The 26,247-nt window shown below is 35.1% G+C and overlaps 1 protein-coding gene across 9 annotated transcripts in view; it reads left to right on the top strand.

The window, feature by feature from the left end:
* KIAA0586 (KIAA0586 ortholog) overlaps positions 1-26,247 on the top strand; it is a 150,805-nt gene that overhangs the window by 29,200 nt on the left and 95,358 nt on the right. For 8 of the 9 annotated variants that reach the window (XM_029237835.1, XM_029237831.1, XM_029237837.1 and 5 more), the window contains 11 exons: positions 676-843; positions 2,059-2,182; positions 5,848-5,980; positions 6,587-6,804; positions 7,210-7,282; positions 8,728-8,955; positions 9,944-10,118; positions 13,618-13,812; positions 15,279-15,466; positions 17,268-17,381; positions 18,918-18,998. In XM_029237835.1, the coding sequence (XP_029093668.1) occupies positions 676-843; positions 2,059-2,182; positions 5,848-5,980; positions 6,587-6,804; positions 7,210-7,282; positions 8,728-8,955; positions 9,944-10,118; positions 13,618-13,812; positions 15,279-15,466; positions 17,268-17,381; positions 18,918-18,998 (1,697 nt within the window). The remainder of the gene's footprint in view (positions 1-675; positions 844-2,058; positions 2,183-5,847; positions 5,981-6,586; positions 6,805-7,209; positions 7,283-8,727; positions 8,956-9,943; positions 10,119-13,617; positions 13,813-15,278; positions 15,467-17,267; positions 17,382-18,917; positions 18,999-26,247) is intronic. The other variant, XM_029237838.1, reaches the window with a different exon arrangement.

Genomic DNA, 26,247 nt, shown 5'->3' on the forward strand with positions numbered 1-26,247 from the left:
ATATACAGATCCATGTAGTACAATATTCCCGACATTTTATTTGTTAGAACATTGTTGGATCACAGACATGTTAAAGGTTCCTTATACTTGCAAGGTGCTTTACGTTTCCCCCAAATGAGTGGGTCTTACAAAACTTTTGTGAAGTGATGTGAGTCAGTTTTTAAGTTGTAAAGGGAGGAAGATGAAGCCCAGAAAGGTTATGACTGCCTGCTCAAGGTCACCTGGCTTGAGAGTGAAAGTGTCAGGGCTACAGCCGGAAGTCAGGTTTCCACGCTCACCGTTTATCGTTGTCTAATGTATCTTGTACTTTAAAGTGGGATCTCTCTAGAACAAAGTACATAAAAATTTTAAGACTTGCTATACTTAGCACCAGATGGTCTTACCAGTTTTCATTGCCATGAGCAGTATCTGGCTATGCCATTTTTCACCACAACTTGAATAGCACTGAATATTGTCATATTTTTTTCTTATTTATTAGGTATAAGTATAAAGTGTTTATAGTTTGTATTCTTCTGATTCTAGTGAGGATGAACTTATTTCTATATATTTGTTAATAATTTGAGTATCCTATATAATTTTTGTTTTATTTTTAAAATATGGGGAAGAGTAATATTACAATTTAAACGTTTTTAAAAAGTAAGTTAAATTTATTATTTTCTTTATTTTCTATTGAAGCACCTTCAATAGAGGTTGAAGATACCAATTTTGATAAACAGAAATCTCCTTTGGAGACACCAGCACCTCGCAGATTTGCTCCTGTACCTGTTTCAAAGGATGATAAAATATCAAAGAGGGAAAATCCTATGGATAAAAAAGAAAATATGGAGATGTCACGTCATACAGGTAATAAAGCAATTATAATTAGCACCCACTACTTTTATTAGACCCATCTCAAATTAGGAACAGATTTCCACACTCATGATTTATAATTCTCTAATGTGCCTTGTAGTAACTGAAGTAGGATCTCTATTTTTAATATTTGTATTTAAATGATACTTTCTGGGCAAATCAAGCTTCTTTAGATTCTTTGTAGAAGGAGTTGGAGATATACCTTTATAATTATTCTGACTATCTTCAACATGTTATTACTTAAACCTTTAATGAAAAAAATTTGTTATTAATAAAAAATAATGCTTTATAGAAGGTAAGGTTGATTATCATGTTTACTTATATTGTTTTTAAGTGTGAATTTAAATACTAAAACTCAGAGAAATTTAACATTTATTATTGTGTTCAATTGGAAAAAGTGCTAATAACCTTTATAAGTGACAGGAAATAATAATTTGTTATAGACACTTAAAATATAGCCTTTCTAGTAAAAGTAAGTAAAAATGTTAAATATAAGCTTTCATTTTTGGAGTCATTTAAATGCATTCCAGTCTTGTCTTGGACACATTTAAAGAATCTTAAGGAATTTAAAAGATAATAAAATCTTTAATTAATAAACTAACCTCACCAAAAAAAAAGTTTGTTATGTAGTCTCATTAAAGATGAGGCTAAAAAGAAGATTCAACCAATAGTTGTTGTGAAGAAATAGTTAAATCTCCCTTTTACTGTTTATAAAAATAGTTACAGGGCTTCCCTGGTGGCGCAGTGGTTGAGAGTCCACCTGCCGATGCAGGGGACACGGGTTCGTGCCCCGGTCCGGGAGGATCCCACATGCCGCAGAGGGGCTGGGCCCGTGGGTCATGGCCGCTGAGCCTGCGCGTCCGGAGTCTGTGCTCTGCAGCGGGAGGGGCCCCAGCAGTGAGAGGCCTGCGTACCGCAAAAAAAAAAAAAAAAAATAGTTACAGTTTACTGGGCTTTGTGATGATGTTACTTCTCATTCAAATTCCTTTTTTCTGTGATGGAAATAAATTCAGGCCTAAAATTTTACCGGTATAGTTTCCTTGAGTTATAAATATTTAGTTTTATTGATGAATGTATGTATAGTCTACATTGTAAATTGAGTAGGTCATCACCACATGAAACTAATTTAGTACAAATATATGTCAGATAGTATATAAAAGAGAAATGAATTAGTACTTGAAAAATGATACTGTATCTCTTCTATTGTAGAAAATGTAGGACTCTTGGAACAAATTTTGAATAACTATGATTCTTTGACAAGAATAAGTGAATCTTCAGACAAAAACTTACTAACTAGATCAAAAATAGGATGGAATCCTGAGAGGAGAAACAGGTAAAAACAAGAGATTGGACTAAAAGCTACATTGAAAAGAGCTTTGTTTATATTTTTAAAATTTCTTTAGAAATTTTAGTGAATTTAAAACATTGCTTTTAAAAATTGTCTTAGATTTAGTTACTATTTTCTTCTGCTAATAGATCTTTCCTCTTTTCTGTAATATAATTATGAATACATCTAATTTTCTCAAACTGTGGATTATTTACTATTCATTTCTGATGAAATGATATCTGGGATTTGCTTCAATAACAATCCATTGCAGGGGCTTCCCTGGTGGCACAGTGGTTAAGAATCCACCTGCCAACACAGGGGACATGGGTTCGAGCCCTGGTCCGGGAAGGTTCCACATGCCGTGGAGCAACTAAGCCCATGCAACACAACTACTGAGTCTGCGCTCTAGAACCTGCAAGTCACAACTACTGAAGCCTGAACACCTAGAGCTCGTGCTCTGCAACAAGAGAAGCCACCACAATGAGAAGCCGGTCCACTGCAACGAAGAGTAGCCCCTGCTCACCGCAACTAGAGAAAGCCCGCATACCGCAACGAAAACCCAACACAGCCAAAAATAAAAAAATAAAAATAAAATAAATTAATTTTAAAAAATCCATTGCAGGGTGGGGAAAACTGGGTTGGAAGTATAAATGAAATGAGAATAGCCATAAATTAGTCATTTTTGTAGTTGAATAAAGGTATATAGAGGTCATTATATTATTCTTTCTACTTTTGTGTATGTTTGAAACTTTACATTATAAAGAGTTTTTAAAAAGTCAAGTAAATCTAAGCCACTATAATTTTTTTTGAATGTCATGAAAACTACAATAATAAAAACTAAACGTGTCACATTTTGCATAATCTCATAAGAAGACATTACAATTTTAGTCCATTACATTTAATGTAATTACTGATAAAGTAAGATTTATGTCTGTCATGTTGTTATATGTTTTTTTATATCTTAGGTCTTTTTTTATTCCACTATTCCTCCATAATGTCTTTTTTTTAATTAAATAGATATATTCTAGTATAAGATTTTCATTCCCTTGTTGCTTCTTTTACTATATTTTTTGAGTTATTTTCTCAGTGGTTGCCCTAGGAATTACAATTAACATCTTAATTTAAAATGATCTAGTTAGGATTAATACCAATTTAATTTCTATAGGATTCAAAAACTTTGCTCTGATATAGATTGATTCCCTCCCTCTTTCTTTCTGCTATTATTGTCATACAAATTATGTCTTCTTGCATGTCTATGCAGCTTGATAATTATTGCTTTATGCAGTTGTCTTTTAAATCCGATAGAAGAAAAGAGTTATAAACAAAAATAATTTAATACTGTCTTTTATATTTACCTGTGTAGTTAACTTTTACCAGTACTCTTTGTTTATTCACATGGATTTGAGTTAGTTTGTGGTGTCCTTTTATTTCACTTTGAGGGACTCTTTTTAGGCTTTTGACAATTTGACTATGATGTAGCTAAGTGTGGATCTCTTTGAGTTTATCCTCCTTAGATTTTGTTGATCTTCTTGGATGAGTGGATCAATATTCATTAAATTGGGGAAGTTTTGGGCCATTATTTCTTTACACAGTTAAATAGTGCACATGACCTTTTTTTTCTCTCCTAGGGCTATGTTGTATGCTTGATGATGTTCCACAGGTCTCTGAGACTTTTAATTTTTTTCATTCTTTTTTTTCTTCTGTTCCTCAAACTGGATAATTTCAATTAATCTATCTTGAAATTTGCTGATTCTTTCTTTTGCCAATTTGAATATGCTGTTATCCCGTTTAGTGAATGTTACATTTCAGTTATTGTATTTTTCAACTCTCAGAATTTCTATTTTTTAAAAAATAGTTTTTATCTTTATTGATATTCTTTGGTGAGACTTCATTCTTTTAGGTTTCTTTTTGGCTGTGTCGTGCAGCTTGCAGGATCTTAGTTCCCTGAGCAGGGGTTGAACCCAGGCCCTCGGCAGTGAAAGCGCTGAGTCCTAACCAGTGGACCACCAGGGAGTTCCTGAGACTTCATTCTTATACTTTCTTTTAATTGTAGTAGCTCATTTATGTTCTTTTTCTAGTAAGTCCAATATTTGGGGTTCCTCAAGGACAGTTTCTACTGACTATGCTTTTTCCTGTGTCTGAGTTATACTTTCCTGTTTCTTTGTGTCTCACAACATTTTTGTTGAAAATTAGACATTTTAATGTGCCAGTTCTGGAAATCAGATTCTTCCAGCAACTCCCCCCCGCCGTCCAGCGTTTGTTGGTATTGCTGATTGTTGTTGTTGTTGTTCATGTTGTTGCTGTTTGTTAAGTGATTTTCCTGGACTAATTCTATAATTTTAATTCTTTATCATGTGTAGCAAGTCTCTATTTGGTTAGCTAAGTCTGCTAATGATTGGAAGGAGATTTCCTTATCTGCTTTGAATGAATAAGTCTCCCTGTCTTTGCAAGGGGCTGTGTGTGTGTGTGTGTGTGTGTGTGTGTGTGTGTGTGTGTGTATGTGTATGTATCTACATGTTGGGGCTTACCTTCAGTGCTCCAGCAGTTTATAAGTCTGTCTTAACCTTAACTTCCTACTCGCACAGAGCCCACGGTCAGTCAGATGTGAAAGATTAGGCCCTTTTTAGGTCATTCTTTTGCATGCACATAGCCCTGTACATGCACATGACCTTCTAGATCCCCAGTAATGTGTTGGAGCTTTTCAGAACTCCACCATGGACATCTCATTCCCCAAATTTTTGGTTTATTGTTTACCCTCTTGTTTGCCTCAACTGGCATGACCCCCTCAGGCAGCTAAGATGTTGAACAATTGGCACTGTTTTCGAAGAGTGACCTGGGGATGGGATTTCTCACTGAGATAAGTCTGAATCAGGTCTAAGGAGAAACCCTGAGAAGGGACTTTTTGAGGGGCTCCAAACTTGTTCTGACTTTTTAGTGGTTATGAGGCTGTTGGTTTTCTTTTTTTAAAAAGTGTTTTATTTATTTATTTATTTTGGCTTTGCTGGGTCTTAGTTGTGGCACGTGGGATCTTTCTTGCGGCCTTTTTAGTTACTGCATGCAGGCTTCTTAGTTGCAGCATGCAGACTTCTTAGCTGTGGCATACATGTGGGATCGAACCCGGGCCCCCTGCATTGGGAACATGGAGTCTTACCCACTGGACCACCAGGGAATTCCCGAGTCTGTTGATTTTCAAAGCTACCACAGAGTTGGGGAAAGGGCTCTGGGAATAGGGCAAGTTAAAAATGCCATAGAGCTTGCTGTTCTTGTCAGCCATTTTCTTACTTAAATATTCCTTGGGTTGTTGCAAGCTTTTGTTTAATTTCCAGTGTTCTGCAAAAGCTGATTTGACCATTTTTGCTAGTGTTCTCTTTACTCTTAACAGGAGTAGATTTTTAGAGATTCTTACTCCACCATTCCAGAAGTGCTTTTGCACATTAGCTTTTTCCTGCTCTTTTTCTACTATTCCTAAACCAGTCTGGCCAGAGTAATCTTGTTTCTTGTAATTTTTGGTGTTTCGTATGTTTAATCACATAACTGATTAATTCTGTTGTACAATTTTAATAAGACTCATTTAGAATTCATATAACTAAGGATGTATCAAAGATTTATATAATCAACTGTTTACTAAATTTATGACAATTTAGAAAACTTTAATTTTAAATCTTTTACAGCATTGACCCTCTATCTACTCAGAAATTTCCTTCCTATGAAGAACTAGGAACAGCTAAAGTGACCGTGCAGAAGTCTGATGATATTCTTCATGATCTTGGCCAAAAGAGGAACGAAACAAATGGCATACTCCAGGTAAGGTGGGAGCAAGATACTAAAATTAATGATTAGTAAAGGTAAAAATTACGAAGAAATAAAGTTATTAAGACAGAAAGCAAGAGGAATGGTGAAGACAAAGCATGGAAAGACATGTCAGCCCAGCCTGTTCCCCTTACAAAACTTTTCCAAAAGCCCTCATCAAGTGATTTCTACTTACTGCTCCTTGGCTAAGACTGAGCCACATGGCAACCTGTAGCTCTCCAGCTTCTGTTGGAGAGGAAGGAAGGCGGAAGGGAACTGTGAATGGCCCTCATTTATCCAGTTCACATTGTCTGCTCTGCCTACCTAGAGCCAACTTGCTCTTATTTTGTTTTAGCTTTCTTCACCAGATAGAGCTTTTGTTGGCCACCAAACTGCTGTGGGCTTCCCAGCCCCATTTCACTGAACATTCACATTAGTGCTTCTAAATGGAAAGAAACTTTAGTTGCCAAGTATTCTTTTATAGCTCTTCAATTTGACAAATTGATTCCTTAGACTATATTGGCATAGTATATGTCCCAAACTATAGTAATAGCTCTTATTTGGATTAAAATATTAATATGAGTTTTACATATTAACATTCTTGCCTTTTTATCTTTTAAGCCAAAAGAATCTCAGATTGTGTCAGGGGTTGCTGATCTTCCACAGAATTCCATTAAGCTTCAAATAACCAATACGAGATCCATATTGAAAGATGCTGAGAAGATTTTGAGAGGAGTACAAAACAATAAAAAAGTACTTGAAGAAAACCTGGAAGCTATTATTCGTGCAAAGGATGGAGCTGCCATGTATTCATTTATCAATGCTCTATCTACCAACAGGTAGGACAGGATGTTGGCATCCCAAGGTTTTTTTATGAAACTGCCAGTTTACAGGCTCTCGTAATTTTTTTTCTAAGTGCTTCATTTTGTTTTAGTGTGTTTTAATGTTTAGAAAATGTTCTTCATTGCCTTTGACATGTGGACTTATTATAAAGTTGGAATTTGGGTATGTACATGTTGCTATTATTTTTCACAGATGTTAATTTTCCCTGTTTTTTTCTCTCCTTGGAACATTTCTTCTGGGATCTACATGTGCTTTTCAAACATTTGATGAAACTAATAACATTGGTTTTTCATTTTCAGATGAAGGATATTGGGCTACACAATAGATTCAAAACTAGGTAAGAGATCTATTCTTAGGACCTTTAATGTTAATTTAAGAAAATTCTTTTTTCTGTTTTGTAGAGAGGTGTCAGAGAAGATTCGGATCAGAAAGGCAGTAGATAACTGGATTAAAACTATTTCTGCAGAAATTCAAGTAGGTATTGGAAAAAAAAAGAATTAATTAATTCTTAGGAGATAACATTTATTACAATTTACAAGTATCATACATATTCTCAAAATATTACTTTTAAGTCCACTGATAATTCTTAATTTCACTCTGTCACCCTTTATACTTACTTAGTAATAAGTTTCATTTTACTTAACATGTGCTTTGTCTCATAAATTATATTATGGCTGTTAACTGGAAAATTGTGGATAATAACTAAAATATGAGTGATTTGAAAGAAAATTTAGCAAAAGCATTTAGAAAAGAAAGAAGTATACTTACAAAAAAAGGATCCTTTAAAAAAAAAGACAGCAGATTTAGAAGCATTGGCTTACCAAAGTAAAAACATCAAAGTTACTTAAAAGGAAAATACTCCACAAGATTTTTAAGGTTACTAAGTTTAGAGAAGTCAGTTCCAGCTGGAAAAACTGCCACTTTCTCACCTCCACAAAGCTCATGGTGTATCTTCAGACATTAGCATTGCAAAAATCCACGACAGTTGTTTTTATCAAGGGGTCAGTAATTTAAAGGAAATTCTTAAAATTCTATGTATTTGAAGAAGCAAAACTAGACAGGGTAACTCATTTTTACCTTGGTATGCAAAGTGTTTTTTCCTGACTGTAAGATGTGTGTATCTATGTACTCACAGTGGTAGAAGATGAAGTGTTAGTTTTTTTGGTTTGGGGGATTTATTTTTGTTTCTTTCTTGTTTTTTGTTTTTGGGGGGTTTTTTGGCCTCACTATGTAGCTTGTGGGATCGAACCTGGGCCCTCAGCAGTGAAAGCACAGAGTCTGAACCACTGGACTGCCAGGGGATTCCCTAATATACACTTTTAAACACTGTTGTTTTAAGAATATATGACTTTAATGTGGTTATAAAGAATTTATATTAACTGCTATGTAATGCGCCAGAAAAAAAGTGAGCTAAGCGTCAGAAGACTTGGAGTTCATATCTGGTTCTGCAGATGACTAGCAATATATGTCACTCTATAACTGTGGATTTCATGCAAAATATGCTTGTTTAAACCTACAAGTAACTTTAATTTATAAATAAATCTCAGCATATTATTACAAAATTGTTTACTTTTTGGAAACTTAATTTTTAATTTAATTTTTGGAACAGTTACTGTATTCATATGTTTTAAACATCAAGAAGTGTAAAAAGCTTTATAATGAAAAGTTGCCCTCTTATCCCTGAACATCATCTACTATTTCTCATTCCCTCTGCTCCATAAAACACCAGTCTTTTTAATTTTTTGTTTATTCTAAAAAGAATTTTTATTCATATGTAAACCAATATCATTTACTTATAAAGCCTTTAAAACTGCTAAATTATATTTCTATAGCAGCAGAAAATGAATTCTAGTACTTTTGATGTGAAAGCATTACTACTTGGATAGATTTTAAGTAATTTTAATTTTGGTTATGTTAAGGATGAACTGGCAAGAAAAGATTATGAACAAAAGAGATTTGATCAGAAGAACCAAAGGACCAAGAGAGTTCAGAACATGAGTAAAGATATTAAAACCAACACAAAAGACAAAACGGTAAACAACTCTGTAATTCCAAGAAAACATTCTCAAAAACAAAAAGAGGAGCAAATTAGAAATCCACCTACAAGGAGCATGCCTGCTTCAAGCTTACAGAAAGAGAGAAAAGAGGTAAGATCCTAATCTGGTTTTGTGATGTAAATCCAGATGTAATGTAAATTGCATTATAATTGATCATTTTTTAAAGACATAAATAAGGAAATGACTATGAAAATGTTTTAAAAATATGAATGACTATACAAATGTAAACCATCTTTAAACTATTGATATTTACAGTTTTGGCTATCCATCATGTAGAAATCACTGCACAAAGTATACAGTTCCTTCCTTCTGACATCTCACACTTATAATGACAGTATTTCAGTTACAGCAGGTATACCTAGAGATCATCTAGTCGAAAAATTAGATCCTCTAGTTCATGGTATTCAAAGTTGTATTTCATCTTTGTATGTTTTTTGTGTGTGTGTGTGTGTGTGTGTGTGTGTGTGTATAAATTTTAGTTTGTTTATTTTTCAGTTTAACAAATGTCTGTTTAGTGCCTGGTGATTGCGAGGCATGGTACTAGATCCTAGAGGGAATTTTTTGGCTGTTCTAACTAAGCTGTAACTTTGTTAATGCCAAACATGGATTGTTGGGCAGATTCATAAAGCATCTGATTAATTCAGTACTTAGTACTTAGAAGATGCTCAATAAATGCTACCTTTCTGTGGCATTTAGTTATGATTGAAGGTGAGATCAGGAATGTAGGAAATTATTTAAAGACTTGGTTTATGTTATTTTACTGTATTTGACAGTTATTACTTTCATATGTAAAATGTGTTTAAACTTACTTTTTGGTGCTGAAAGTATGCTTAGTAGTGTAAGAACCTTCATGTTTTTTGGGTGGAAGATTTTTGTATTTAATTTTCATGCTTTGGAAAACTTTATAACTGTAGTTTGAGAACTATCTCCAGAATTTAAGAGCCATTCAACATAGAGGACTTTCCTGACCTGATCATTCTTAGTATAGTACTTAAGTTGGCAAAAGGGGTTTTTAGAAAAAGGAGATAAGTGTTTGATGACTATTTTGCTGGTGAGTTGAATAACTTTGTATACTTAGGGGTTTTTGAAAGCAACCACAGTGGTACAAGACAAGGATTATATGTTACAAATCTATGGAAAACCAGTTTATCAGGGTCATCGCAGCACTCTTAAAAAAGGACCATATCTCAGATTTAATTCTCCATCTCCTAAGTCCAGACCACAGAGACCAAAGGTAATAGAGCAAGTTAAAGGTAAGGAACCTCATTTTTTGGTGATAAAACTCATTTTTTGTGGTATTGGTTTAATATGTAGAGTTTAATTTTTGCTTTTTATTACTTATAAATACTGTTCAAATTATGTAATGCTTAGGGATGGAAACATTTCCTTTTAGGAAAGTAGGGAAAAATAGACCAGATTCAAGATAGGATCAGTGGGGAAAAAATAGGGTTAGTTGGTATCTTCAGATAAAGCATGATAAAATTTATGAGATGATGACTTTTAAGCCATTTAGATTATAATCTAGGGAACGTAGACATTTCCTTGCAAAGCTTACTCCATCACATTCTTTTTTTTTTGCAGTACGCGGACCTCTCACTGCTGTGGCCTCTCCCGTTGCGGAGCACAGGCTCCGGACGCACAGGCTCAGCGGCCATGGCTCACGGGCCCAGCCGCTCTGCGGCATGTGGGATCTTCCCAGACCGGGGCACGAACCCACGTCCCCTGCATCGGCAGGCGGACTCTCAACCACTGTGCCACCAGGGAAGCCCCATCACATTCTTTATGAACGGAAAGATAAGCCACATGCTGTACATTATCATAAAAGTGCTTATGGGCACTTTTGCAGTTTGGTTTGTCCTCAAAGAGCCTTAGTTAGCAAGGGGGAAAAATTTTTTTGTTACTTTTGTACACAACTAAAAATATCTTTATCACTATATGTTTTGACTCACACCTACCATTTCACTAGTATATTTAAATATAACTCTTAGTTAAATATTGAGTCCGTTGACTTTGGTTACATTTTGAAGTTTCTCAACTTGTGCTTTAGCAGTCTGTGAGGCACGTTGACAACATGCCGTCACTCATGGATCCCAACTCATTTACCTTTCTGATCCTTTCTGGAAGTTGAAGCTGTGGCAGTTGCTTTATTTTTCTTTCCTTTCCTTTCCAAAAGTTAGTTGATCATATAGGGTGTCAGTTTATCTACAAATCCTATAGATTTTATTTTACTAGGCTTGTGGATGATATTTACCCTAATGTTTCCTTGTTTCTTAGAGCTTGCTATTGACTTATATTTGGGGTTTGGTAAGCCTTTGCAAAAAATAAGTTAAGGTTTTAAAATACTTTTAAATCCAAAAATCACTTTATGAAGTAATCCTTTTAATGGTAGAAGTGATTGAGAACCTATGGACCCAGGCTCCTCCTTGGGCCTTGGTGCCTGTTATTCCCTCTGCCTGGAGGGCTTTTCTGTCAGACCCTTGCATGGCTCAGTCAGTTCTTTCAATCTCTGCTCTTAGCTGTTAGCTCCTCAGAGAGGTCTATGTTGACCATCCTATCCAAAATGTTATCATCTAACCCTCTCTATTCCTTTGCCTGTTGTTCCTCATAGCACTTTTCACCATCTGACATTATACTTTTATTTGTTTATCAATTTTTTTCCTTACTAGAGTGTAAGCTACATGAATACAGTTGGTTTATTCAGTACTTGTAGTCCCTGTGTCTGGAATGATGCCAAACACATTTTAAATGCTGAAAAAATATATTTTAAATAAACATTCAAGGGGCTTCCCTGGTGGTGCAGTGGTTAAGAATCCACCTGCCAGTGCAGGGGACATGGGTTCAAACCCTGGTCCGGGAAGATCCCACATGCCGCAGAGCAACTAAGCAACTAAGCCCGTGTACATCTCACTTTGATATTGTTTCTAAAAAATCTTTAAATACATTTTTTAAATCTTTAAAAACATTAAAAGTGCTTACTATGATGTTACTATTAGACACTATCTACATTCACTTCCCCCTCTGCCTTTAAGTTTCTGAGTGTTAGCAGTGAGAGAAGTTACTGCTAGGCACCTTTCAGATTCTATATAGCACCTACAGTACGAACATGGAAGCAGAGGTATCAGTACCACCGCAGAGGCCCCCTCCACTGAAGAACCATTTGTTTGTAGCAAGTAAATTAAACGGCAGTCTTCTCTGAGGTGGTTGCCTGGAAGCCCAGAATTCAAACTAATCTATTGTATTATAGTAAGAAATAAGCAACATCATCCCTTTCAGACTAAACAAAACTGGGTGGAAACTAAGAAAAAGAAAACCTACCTTAGGTCTAGCTAGGGTTCAATTAAAAAGTTTTTTACAAATACCTTTTATGTGTCCATCATTATTATACTATGTATTGTGAAGGCCACGAAGAGTAAGACATTGTCTTAATCCTCTTAAACTGGAGGACTTCCCTGGTGGCACAGTGGTTAAGAATCCGCCTGCCAACGCAGGGGGACATGAGTTCGATCCCCGGTCCAGGAAGATCCCACATGCCATGGAGCAACTAAGCCCATGCACCACAACTACTGGGCCCGTGTGCTGCAGCCACTGAAGCCCGTGCACCTAGAGCCCATGCTCCGCAACAAGAGAAGCCACTGCAGTGAGAAGCCCATGCACCACGACGAAGAGTAGCCCCTGCTCGCCACAACTAGAGAAAGCCCGCACGCAGCAACAAAGACCCAATGCAGCCAAAAATAAATAAATAAATTTATCAAAAATAAATAAATAAACATTCAAGAAAAATATTCCTTCAATTGAATGAATGAATACTGAGAACATGATGAAAAAAATATATAGATGTGGTACTAAAATTTTTCTTCCTCGGATCATAAAACTATATTTAAAAGTCTAGATTTATAAAACTACTCTTATATTAAAAGTAAAAATGTAGAAATGTCAGGTATTTATTTATCAATAGAAAAGATTTTAGTTTCTTTTCCTTTACACTTTTAGTTTTCTTCACTTTTCTCAGGTTCCACAGAAATTTATGTTCTTCTCCAGAGAGACAGATAATCAGAAAAATTTCTAATTATTTAAGAATTCAGGATTTAATATCTATATAGGTTTACTAAATAGTGATTAAAAATGTATAATGTTATTAACTTCTGCAAGGTTTTAATAAATATAGAATTTGATTATCTGTACATAATTTCAAAGGATAAAGCCTGGTTATACAGAATAATGAGAAGATGAAAACATTTTCAATTCCAAAAATGGTCATTAACTTTCTTATACTCATAGGAAAAAACGTAACGAGTTAAATAATACGTTTTGAATATTCCTTTGAATCTTTATTCAACATTTTATTCTAGTTATTGTATCTTTTCTATCATAGTAGTTGCACAAGTTGTTACATCTATTCAGAGGTTGAAAAACCATGACCTGCAGGTCAGCTGCCTGTTTTTATAAATAAAGCTCTATTGGAGCATAGCTATACTCATTCATTTAAGTATTGTCTATGAGTGCTTTCATGCTACAACAACAGAGTTGAGATGTTGCCACTGAGACCACACGGCCAATGAGGCTAAAATATTTACTATCTGACCAATTAAGAAAAAGTTTGCCAACCCCTGGTTTACTTATATTTTGGGGCCCTGTAACCTTATTATATAGAATGAGATCTTTCTGTGAGGAAGGGTTGCTATATTTGTAGATGACTGTATAGTAGATGTTCAAACAATATTTTAAAATATCTGCCATTGGTCATTATTATAGGCACTAAAGTAAAGTCAATAAGAACACAGACTGACTTTTATGCAACAAAACCTACAAAGACAGATTCTAAACTGCAACATACCATAACTACACTGTCTCCTGGTGAGCAGCAGTATTTGTTCAGCCCAAGCCAGGAAATGCCTACTTTTTCAGGTACACTGGAAGGTCATCTAATTCCTATGGCAGTTCTTTTAGGTAAGACGTAACAAAATATATGGAGTAAATTTTAGAATTCTAATCAGCAATACCAGAAATTACAAAGTGATACTGACATAGTAGTCACCTACCTTTTCCTTTATGTGTTGTTTGTATTTGTGAGTAGGGCCACAGAATGTGTCTTAACTTGTGTAGTAGCAGTCTCTGAAATGATGCTATATTTTCACTTACAGGAAACATTCTTTTGGTATTTTATAATATATTTCTGTAGATGAAATGAAATTAAAATAATGTTTAGACATGTCATAGACATTCGTAATAATTAAAGAACTTGAGGATTTTGATTGGTTTAATATCATCATATCTTAGGAGAAAGTACTTTGAATTACCTTCTATATACTTTTGCACTAGGCCGTGATAAGTAAAAATTATGTAGTTGTGTGTTCTAAGCTAATAGTTTGTTATTAACTTATTTGAGGCCTCTCAGATCCATCATTGTAAAAGTTGAGCAAATAATTTTTGTTCTCACACTAGCTCTTCAAATTTTGATAGCTATTTTTTTCTTTAAATATCACTGCGATTCTTAATTTTGGTGAATTATTTAAATGTGAATATTTTTCAACATAAGAGAATTTTTAATTTTGATATTATGGGTTAATGGCATGTCAACTTGGTAGCTGTCTGTTCAAACATGTCTTCTACTAAAATAATAGCTGATACTTATAAAGTCCTTACTGTGTGCCAGGGACAGATCTAAGCACTTTATATATATTAACTTATTTAATCCACTGTATAAAATGCATGGTAATGTACCAGTTTTATAAATGAAGAAACTGAGGCACAGAAGAGTTCAGTAATTTGTCAAAGGCCACATAGCTAGAGTGGAGCCAAGAGTCAAACCCAGGCCGTGTGACTTTAGAGTCTGTGTTTTTAATGAATGCACTGCACTGTCCCTCTTTACTTTGAAATTTAGGAAACAAGTGGAACTTTTGAAGTGAAAGGTAACAAAATTTTGACAGCTATGATAGTCAGCAGATAGTTGGCCTACGTGCTCGTTATTGGTAGTCAAACGCTAGTATTTTGTTGTCGGTTTTATTTCTGTCTGTTGCTGCCCTATGAAGATTTGAGAATAAAAATAATACAACACAACGCAATACACTTTAGTTTTGGCTTTGCCACTTACTGTCATAACCTTTGGCAAATTAAGTTATGTCTCTAAACCTCTGCTCCCTCAAATGTAAAATGTGGATAATATTAATACTCCATAGGCTTATTTAAATTAGATAGTGTATGTGAACTCTTTAGTACACATGAGCACCTAATGTTAGTCGCTGCTCAAAGGATGACATGGTGAGTATGATGGCAGTGGTGATGATAGAGGAAAAGGTGATTGCAGATAGTGCTTTCCTTTCCCATGAGAATTTAGGCATAAAGATCTAGGTTTTATATTAGAATTTCTCTTTACTTCTGAAATGGTTGACTTCTTTTCCCCGCCAATTTTTTAGGACAAACCCAAAGTAATAGTGATTCCATGCCACCTGCTGGAGTAATTGTAAACAAGCCACACCCTGTAACAGTGACTACTTCTATTCCACCATCATCTCGAAAAACAGAAACTGGAGTAAAGAAACCTAACATAGCAGTTGTAGGAATGAAGTCAGAAAAAAGGGATCCTCCTCAGCTTACTGTGCAGGTATTCAGTGTGCATGAACAGAAAAATTTAAGGAAAAAAATATTTGGCTTAACTTCAGTGCTTAAAATCTATTATATTGCTTCATGAAAACTGTGCTTTCATGATGGGTCTTTCCTTCTTTAAAACTATGATATTAATGTGATATTGCTATCCTTGTTCTGCATGATTTAAGCTACCTTTTCTAAGCTGATAACTCATATCCAGGTGACTTGATGATATTCCAAAGGGAACAATTCAATAGTATATAATAATTAATTTTAAAAAGGCTTAATGTGTTTGTCTTATATAATTAATACTTTAATCTTTATACAAACATATATAAGAGGACTTGAATGAATGGAGAGAGAACTTATAATGTGAAGCTTAAATATTCAAGATGACAATTCTTCCTAAGTTAATGTATAATTTAAGTGAAATTGTATTAAAAAAAATAAAAGCCATAATTTTTTTAAAACTTGAACTTTAGGATCATTTTGACATTTGAAAGAACAAAGGTTTAGAAAAGTTAAAGTGTTTTGATACTGGTCCTATTTCAGAAATAGCCTTGGTTATTTAAAAAGACTGTAATATGTGATAGATAGTTCATTAGTCAGTGGGAAATAAGATTATTTTAAATGAGATAATGTATGTTATAATTAGTTAGCAGTGTGGAAAGTAGATCGGTTTTAGACTCTAAACTTTTACTGTGTATCAAGCGAGTTCCAAATAGGCAATAGGCTAAAGTATAACTACAAGATATAAAAACATAGAAGAATTAGAAGATAATTGTGTGTAGTCCTTATCAAAAATGAAGTTAAGTCTGGATATAGAGGAAAAATCTTAGTTATGATAGAAAATAGATTTGAATCTATAAAATCTAAAACTTATATATGTAAAAGATTCCTAAAAGACAAGGAAAAACAAAATACAGTGAGAACATATGAAAGGAATATGATAGAAAGTTTTAATTTTTAAATATAAAAACCTCCATAAATTAATAAGAAAACATAAGAGCAAATCCAGAAATATTCAAAGAACATGTATAAGACTCTACAGAAGAGGAAGTTATAAGCAATCAAATTGAGTAATTTAAATCTTGCTAGTTACCAAGGTAATGCAAATTAAAATAACAATAATATACCTCCATTTAAAAACTGTTCTTGCTGAAGCACTTCTATTATCTAATTTGGGTGAAGGTTGGATAAAACAATTAATTATGTTTTTGATGATGGAAATAGAGCTCTTCATTGCATTTGGGCAGTAATTACCAAGAATCTTAAATATTTATGCTTTTTGGCTCAAGAAGTTAGCCTAATATCTGGCTATCTAGCATAATGAAATAATTCAAAGTTCAGGGAAAAAACCCCTATGTATATATGAAGTTTTTTGGAGTGATATCTATCTATCTAATAGTGAATATCCTAAATGTTTACCAACAGGAAATGATTAAATAAGGCATGTATTTTCTTGAAATACTATGCAGTCATTTAAAATACTATTATGAAGTCTATATGGAAGTATAGTAAGGTGTTTATGACCTAATTACAATGGAAAATCAGGAATGAAACTGTTTTAGATTTTAGCTATGCATAAGTGGATAGTAAAAACATAAAGGGAATAGTGAAAATGATGTTGTCTTAAGATAATAGGATTCTTTGTGTTTCCCTTTTATTTTCCAAATTTTGTAAAATACGCTTTCATAATTTAAATTTGTTATCCATTGACTTTGCAATAAAAAGTTAAATATGTTATTGATACATAGATTCACAAATATTTGAGTCAAAATGATGAACTGAAAACTGGATGTTGTATTCTGTTTTAGGTATTACCCAATGTAGATATTGACAGCATTTCAAATGGTAGTGCTGATGTTGGTCTATCTCCATCTAGTCCCAAAGAAGCATCTCCTCCTCCTCCTCTGAAAACCTGGATACAGGTATGTTCAGAAATGTATTCTATATCTTTGAGCAATGTCTGACTATGGATTTTTAACTAATGTTATTCCATGCAAAGGCTTCCGTTATAATCCATTTTAATAATTTTCGTTTTAAGGAAAAGATTCAAAACAAATGTGAAATTGCTTTTTTTTTTAATTAATCAATTTATTTTTGGTTGCGTGGGTCTTTGTTGCTGTGCGTGGGCTTTCTCTAGTTCCATCGAGTGGGGGCTACTCTTCATTGCAGTGCGTAGGCTTCTCATTGCAGTGGCTTCTCTTGTTGCAGAGCGCGGGCTCTAGGCTTCAATAGTTGTGGCACGTGGGCTCAGTAGTTGTGGCACGCAGGCTCTAGAGCGCAGGCTCAGTAGTTGTGGTGCATGGGCTTAGTTGCTACACAGCATGTGGGATCTTCCCTGACCAGGGATCAAACTGTTGTCCCCTGCACTGGCAGGCAGATTCTTAACCACTGCTCCACCAGGGAAGTCCCTGAAGTTGCTTATGAACTTGAAAAAGAAAGTTTGTTTAATATCCTTACATTTATAAATGTTCTGAAAATGATAATCCTCAGTGTAACTTTTTGGTAACTTAAGTTGTAAGACTCATATGTGAAGAAAGAATTTCTGTCTCTTTGGAGAAGAATCTTGATTTAAATGGGAATTAAATTATAATTTTCCTGAATGTGAATTTTATAGTGACAATTGGAGTTTATGTTTTGGGATGTTACTTTGTCGTCATACTATTGACACAATGCAAAAATATGCATTTCTTTCTAATATTTATTTGCTGCTTATGATTGAATGACAAAATTATGACTTTACTACACAGCAAAATAGCACTGTAACATTTCCCCAGGTTTCCTCTATTGTAAGCAAATTTGTTCATTGAGGATACAGTTTTAAGGAGAGGAAGAACATCACTTTTTCACAATCAGAAATAGTAAAATAGAACTGGCCCTGAATGGCTCTTGTGCCTAATTTTATTTTTCATCAGTATTTTTTTTAACCAGAAGTTTATTAAAACATATATGATTACAAATAATTTTTTGGACTGTTCATCATTCTGCTCTCAGGAATTGTCTATTGTGGTTTTTGGTGACTAGATTATATATAGTGAGGCCTAGAGGCTAAATTTGTAAAATAATTATTTTGTTTGTCTTTCTAAATTATTTGATTCTGTATCTGTCTTTTTGTGAGTTTGTATATGTGTAAACTTATATATCTATACATACAAACACATTTCTTTATCTTAATTCTAGGAGAGAAATCACAATTATATCAACTTGATCAATTGACTTAAGTTGCATTGTTGGTGGAGTCCTTGATAGAAAAACTGATACCTAGTTTTTTATAGCTATTGAAATGATAACTTGGAGACTAGCTTGGATTTCATTTACTAGTTAAATCAAGCCTGAGCAGGATATCAAAATAAAAAATAGGGGCATGTAATTATAAGCTTATGCTATGGTATTATGATAAATTAGGTATAAATTAAAAAGACATTAAACACAACCAAAACTTTCTGAAAATGCTTTCTTAGACTCCAGAATTTATGAAGGCAGATGAAGAAGAGGTGAAGTTTCCAGGAACTAACTTCGATGAAGTAATCGATATCATACAGGTAACAAAGCTTATTAGCAATCACGTGAATTTATTTTTCTACTAGCATTTTTTTTACGTGATTTGATTATCTTTTCTTTTTAAAGACTTTATTATTTTTAGAGCAGTTTAGGTTCACAGCAAAATTGAGAGGAATGTACAGAAATTTTCTATATGTTCCCTACCCCCACACATGCATGGTCTCCCCCATTATCAACATACCCCAACAATTTTGACTTGTTACAAACTGACACTTCATAATCACTCAAAGTCCATGGATGACCTTAGGGTTCACTCTTTTTTTTTTTTTTTTTTTGCGGTACGTGGGCCTATCAGTGCTGTGGCCTCTCCCATTGCGGAGCACAGGCTCTGGATGCGCAGGCTCAGCGGCCATGGCTCACGGGCCCAGCCGCTCCGCGGCATGTGGGATCTTCCCAGACCAGGGCACGAACCCGTGTCCCCTGCATCGGCAGGCGGACTCTCAACCACTGCGCCACCAGGGAAGCCCGGGTTCACTCTTTATCTTGTACATTCTATGGATTTGGAAAATTGTGTTCATCATTATGCTATTATACAGAGTATTTTCTCTGCCCTAAAATCCTCTGTGTTCTGACTATTCATCTGTCCCCCCTACCCACCCCAGCCCCTGGCAACCACTGATCTTCTTACTGTCTTCATAGTTTTGTCTTTTCCAGAATGCAGTCTACTTGGAGTCATACAGTATGCAGCTTTCTCAGATTGGCTTCTTTCACTTAGTAAAATGCACTTAAGTTTCTTCCATATCTTTTCATGGCTTGATAGCTCATTTCTTTTTAGCATTGAATAATATTCCATTGTCTGGATGGACCACAGTTTATTTATCCATTCACCTACTAAATGACATTTTGGTTGTTTACAAGTTTTGGTAATTATGAATAAAGCTGCTATAAAAATCTGAGGGAATTCCCTGGTGGTCCAGTGGTTAGGATACCGTGCTTTCACTGCCAGGAGCCCGGGTTCAGTCCATGGTCAGAGAAGTAAGATCCCGCAAGCCACGCTGTGCAGCCAAAAAAACCCAAACAAACGAAAACAAAACAAAACCAAACATCTGATTTTTTCTGTGGACATAAGTTTTTAACTCCTTTGAGTAAATATCAAGGAGCACAATTGCTGACTTATATGGTAAAAGTATTTTCAGATTTGTAAGAAACCGCTGAACTGTCTTCCAAAGTTGCTGTACCATTTTGCATTCTCACCAGCAATGCATGATAGTTCCTGCTGTTTCATATCCTTGCCAGCATTTGGTGTTGTCAGCATTCCAGATTTTGGCCATTCTAATAGGTGTGTAATGGTATCTTATTGTTTTAATCTACATTTCTCTACCTCAACATAATAAAGGCCATATATAAGCCCACAGCAAGCATCATTCTCAACAGTGAAGAACTGGAAGCATTTCCTCTAAGATCAGGAACACGACAAAGATACCCACTCTCTCCAGTTTTATTCAACATAGTTTTGGAAGTCCTAGCCATGGCAGTCAGAGAAAAAAAAGAAGTAAAAGGATCCAAATTGGAAAAGAAGAAGTAAAACTGTTACTGTTTGCAGATGACATGATACTATCCATAAAAATCCTAAAGATGCTACCAGAAAACTACTAGAGGGACTTCCCTGGTGATGCAGTGGTTGAGAATCCGCTTGCCAACGCAGGGGACACGGGTTCAAGCCCTGGTTTGGGAAGATCCCACATGCCACGGAGCAATGAAGCCCATGCGCCACAACTACTGAGCCTGCACTCTAGAGCCCACGAGCCACAACTACTGAGCCCATGTGACACAACTACTGAAGCCCGCGTGCCTAGAGCCTGTGCTCTGCAACAAGAGAAGCCACCGCAATGAGAAGCCCACACACTGCAACGAAGAGTAGCCCCCACTTGCCGCAACTAGAGAAAGCCTGCATGCAGCAACAAAGACCCAATGCAGCCAAAAATAAATAATAAATAAACTAATTAATTAAAGAAAAGAAAACTACTAGAGCTCATCAATGAATTTGGTAAAGTTGAAGGGTACAAAATTAATACACAGAAATCTCTTGCATTCCTATACACTAACAACGAAAGATCAGAAAGAGAAATTAAGGAAAAATCTCATTTACCAGTGCATCAGAAAGAATGAAATACCTAGGAATAAACCTACTTAGGAGGCAAAAGACCTGTACTCAGAAAGCTATAAGATGCTGATGAAAGAAATCAAAGACAAGACAAACAGATGGAGAGATATACCATGTTCTTGAATTGGAAGAATCAATATTGTTAAAATGACTATACTACCCAAAGTAATCTACAGATTCAGTGCAATCCCTATCAAATTACCAATAGCATTTTTCACAGAATTAGAACAAAAAATTTTACAGTTTGTATGGAAACACAAAAGACCCCAAATAGGCCAAGCAACCTTGAGAAAGAAAAACGGAGCTGGAGGAATCAGGCTCCCTGACTTCAGACTATACTATAAAGCTATAGTCATCAAAACAGTGTTGTACTGGCACAAAAACAGAAATATAGCTCAATGGAACAGGATAGAAAGTCCAGAGATAAACCCACACACCTGTGGTTACCTAATCTATGACAAAGGAGTCAAGAACATACAGTGGAGAAAAGACAGTCTCTTCAATAAGTGGTGCTGTGAAAACTGGACAGCTACATGTAAAAGAATGAAATTAGAACACTCCCTAACACCATACACAAAAATAAACTCAAAATGGGTCAAAGACCTAAATGTAAGACCAGGGACTATAAAAATCTTAGAGGAAAACACAGAATGCTCTCTGACATAAATCACAGCAAGATCGTTTTTGATCCCCCTCCTAGAGTAATGAAAATAAAAACAAAAATAAACAAATGGGACCTAATGAAACTTAAAAGCTTTTGCACAGCGAAGGAAACTATAAACAAGATGAAAAGACAACCCACAGAGTGGGAGAAAGTATTTGCAAATGAAGTGACTGACAAGGGATTAATCTCCAAAATGTACATATAACTCATGCAGCTCAATATCAAAAAAACAAACAATCAAAAAATGGGTGGAAGATCTAAATAGACATTTCTCCAAAGAAGACATACAGATGGCCAACAGGCACATGAAAAGATGCTCAATGTCACTAATTATTAGAGAAATGCAAATCAAAACTACAATGAGGCATCACCTCACACTGGTCAGAATGGCCATCATCAAAAAATCTACAAACAATAAATGCTGGAGAGGTTGTGGAGAAAAGGGAGCCCTCCTACAGTGTTGGTGGGAATGTAAATTGGTACAGCTACTATGAAGAACATTATGGAGTTTCCTTAAAAAGCTGAAAATAGAGCTACCATGTGATCCAGTAATCTCACTCCTGGGCATATATCCGGAGAAAACCACAATTCAAAAAGATACATGTACCCCCGTGTTCACTGCAGCACTATTTACAATAGCCAGGACACGGAAGTAACCTAAATGTCCATCAATGGAGGAATGGATAAAGAAGATGTAGTACATATATACAATGGAATATTACTCAGCCATAAAAAAGAACAAAATAATGCCATTTGCAGCAACACAGGTGGACCTAGAGATTCTCATACTGAGTAGAATCAGACAAAGACAAATATCGTATGATATTGCTTATATGCGGAATCTAAAAAAATGATACAAATGAACCTATTTACAAAACAGAAATAGAGTCACAGATGTAGAAAAGAAACTTATGGTTACCAAGGGGGAAAAGAGGGGGGAGGAATAAATGGGGAGGTTGGGATTAACATGTACACACTCTATATATAAAATAGATAAGTAATAAGAACCAACTGTATAGCACAGGGAACTCTACTCAATACTCTGTAATGACCTGTATGGAAATAGAATCTAAAAAAGAGTGGATATATGTATATGTATAACTGATTCACTTTGCTGTACAGCAGAAACTAGCACAACATTGTAAATCAACTATACTCGAATAAAAATTAATCAAAAAATTCACATTTTGCTGATAAATGATGTGGAGCATCTTTTCAAATGCTTGTTTGCCATCGTTATATCACCTTTGGTGAGGTGTCCATTAAGGTCTTTGGCCCATTTTGAAAATTGGGTTGTTTTCTTATTATTGAGTTTTAAGAGGGTTTTTTGGTATATTTTGGATAACAGTTTTTATCAGAATGTGTCTTTTGCAAATATTTTCTCCCAGTCTGTAGCTTATCTTCTAATTCTCTTGACATTTGTTTTCACAGAGCAAAAGTTTTTAATTTGAATGAAGTCCAGCTTATCAATTAGTTCTTTCATGGGTTGTCCCTTTGGTCTTAAATTTAAAAAGTCATTGCCATACCCACAGTCATCTATGTTTTCTCCTATGTTATCTCTAGGAGTTTTATAGTTTAGCATTTTACATTTAGGTCTGTGATCCTTTTTTTTTTTTGGCATACGTGGGCCTCTCACTGTTGTGGCCTCTCCCGTTGCGGAGCACAGGCTCCAGACGCGCAGGCTCAGTGGCCATGGCTCATGGGCCCAGCTGCTCCGCAGCATGTGGGATCTTCCTGGACCGGGGCACGAACCCGTGTCCCCAGCATCGGCAGGCGGACTCGCAACCACTGCGCCGCCAGGGAAGCCCTGTAATCCATTTTGAGTTAATTTTTGTGAAGGGTGTAATCTCTGTGTCTAAATTTTTTTTTTGCCTGTGAATGTCCATTTGTTCCAGCACCATTTGTTGAAAAGATTATCTTTGCTCCATTGTATTGCCTTTGCTCCTTTGCCAAAGATCAGTTGACTATATTTATGTGGATCTATTTCTGGGTTCTTTGTTGTGTTCCATTGATTTATTTGTCTGTTCTTTCACCAGTACCACACTGTCTTGATTATTGTTAAGTCTTCAAGTTGGATAGTGTCAGTCCTCCAACTTTGTACTTCTCCTTCAATATCATATTAGCTATTCTGGGTCTTTTGCCTCTCCATATATCTTTTAGAGTAAGTTTGTTGATATCTCCACAATAACTTGTTGAGATTTTTATTGGAATTACATTGAATGTATAGATCAATTTGGGAATAACTGACATCTTAACGTTATTGAGTCTTCCTCTACATGAACGTGGAATATCTCTCCACTTATCTAGTTCTTGATTTCATTTATTAGAATTACGTAGTTGTCCTCATATAGATCTTGTACGTGTTTTATTAGATTTATACCTAAGTATTTCATTTGGGGGGGTGTGCTAATGTAAATGGCATTGTGTTTTTAATTTCAAATTCTGCTTGTTCATTGTTGGCATATAGGAAAGTGATGGACTTTTGTATGTGAACCTTGTATCCTACAAACTTGCCATAATTGCTAATTAATTCCAGGAGTCTTTTTGTTGATTTTTTCAGCTTTTCTACGTAGAGGATCATGTCATGTGCAAAGATAGACAATCATGTCATGTGCAAAGATAGTTTTATTTCTTCCTTCTCAATCTGTATACCTTTAATTTTCTTTTCTTGTCTAATTATATTAGCAAGGACTTCTAGTACAATGTTGAAAAGGAGTGGTGAGAGGGAACATCCTTGCCTTGTTTCTGATGGTTGAATATCAGAGTATTATGTAACAGAGCTTTGAGAAACTTCCTTTTACTTTGCAGTTAAATATATTTTTATTTTAAAATTGTAAGGTTGTTATTCTGTAGTACAGTATTATCTTCTATATCACCTAGCTACCTCCATGAAACTTAATGATTGTTAGCTGTTTCCCACCTGCATCTCCTCTCTCCTGCTTCCTACTTCCTTCTTCCTTTTTGTTTCCTTTGGTTTCCTTCTCTCCAGTCTGTCCTTTCTTCATTCTATTACACTTGTCTGTTTTCATTTCTGGATTATTGGCAAGTTCGCCAGTTAGTTCATATTGAGGAAAAAAGTTGTGAGGGGTCTAAAATCCAAGGGAAGAGCCCATATAGCAGGAAGAGATATAGAAATGATAGAAATGGTTAAATAGAAGGAGGGAAAAAGTAGCTGGAAGTAAAATATAAAGGATGGGAGAAAAGATCATAGAACATAGAGACTACTTGAATAATGATGTGTCAGTGAACTTTAAAGAAGACATTTGTTTATATTTCTTAGACTTTCAGAACCAAGACTAGTTTTGTCAATCATAAAATAAAATCCTATTTTAAACATTAAGAGATATGCACTACATTAATGTTACTTGCTCACCAGTGTGTCTTCTCATGTGAGCTCGACATGAATGTTTTGAAGGTAAGAATATAGCAAAGGCATTAGACAACTGTTCAATATATAAGTAAAAGGAACATTGTAGAAATAGCAAAGAATTTGGACTTCAAAGACAAGTGTTTCTATCCTTGCTCTGCCACTTAATAGCTGTGGACTTCATTTTTCAATGAGACAATATTATTGAGTTATATTTTTTAAAGAGCCCTAACTTTTTTTGAGATACATATTGCATTATTTACAGATAAAATGATATGGTATCTGTGGTTTACTTCAAAATGGTGTGCAAAGGGGAAAGTGGATGGGGGAAGTATAGATGACACAGAGTTCGTTATGAGTTGATAATTGTTAAAGCTGGGGAACAGGTAAGTGGGATTCATATTATTTATATGTAACAGATATAGTGCATGAGCACTATTTTGTTCACTTTTAAACATGTATATTTTTCATAATAAAAAGTTTAAAAATTCCGGAAGTAACTCTTTTGATCATGATGTGATGGTACAAATAATGTGTAAGATGACCTAACTGCATATTTAAGTGTAAATTATATGTTCTGTAAGGGTAAGCAGTAATATTTGGAAGTGTTAGTTTTACTACGATAATAAATTTATAGAGGGAAATGTTAATAATGTTTTATGTAGGAATAACCAAGTTTTCTAGCTTGTTTTATGATTGTTTAAAATGAATATATATATTTTAAAATATTTATTTATTTATTTGGCTGCACCAGGTCTTAGTTGTGGTACGTGGGACCTTCGTTGTGACGTGCCGGATCTTTTAGTTGTGGCATGCAGGATTTTTAGTTGCGGCATGTGGGATCTAGTTCCCTGACCAGGGTTGAAACCCAGGCCCCCTGCCCTGGGAGCGTGCAGTCTTAGCCGCTGGACCACCAGGGAAGTCCCTGAATATTGGGCTTTAAAAACACAATATAATTGTGTAATTAAGTTTCTTCGATGTGATTTATATGACAAGTGTGTATACTATAAATAATGTGATATCACCAGTTAGAAAATGCTATTGATTAATTTAGAAGTGTTGGTTAATTCACCTACCTAAGTTATCTCTACTTAG

This window comes from Monodon monoceros, unplaced genomic scaffold (genome assembly GCF_005190385.1).
Source record: "Monodon monoceros isolate NGI ecotype Baffin Bay Population unplaced genomic scaffold, NGI_Narwhal_1 Super_Scaffold_21, whole genome shotgun sequence".
Classification (NCBI taxonomy): domain Eukaryota; kingdom Metazoa; phylum Chordata; class Mammalia; order Artiodactyla; family Monodontidae; genus Monodon; species Monodon monoceros.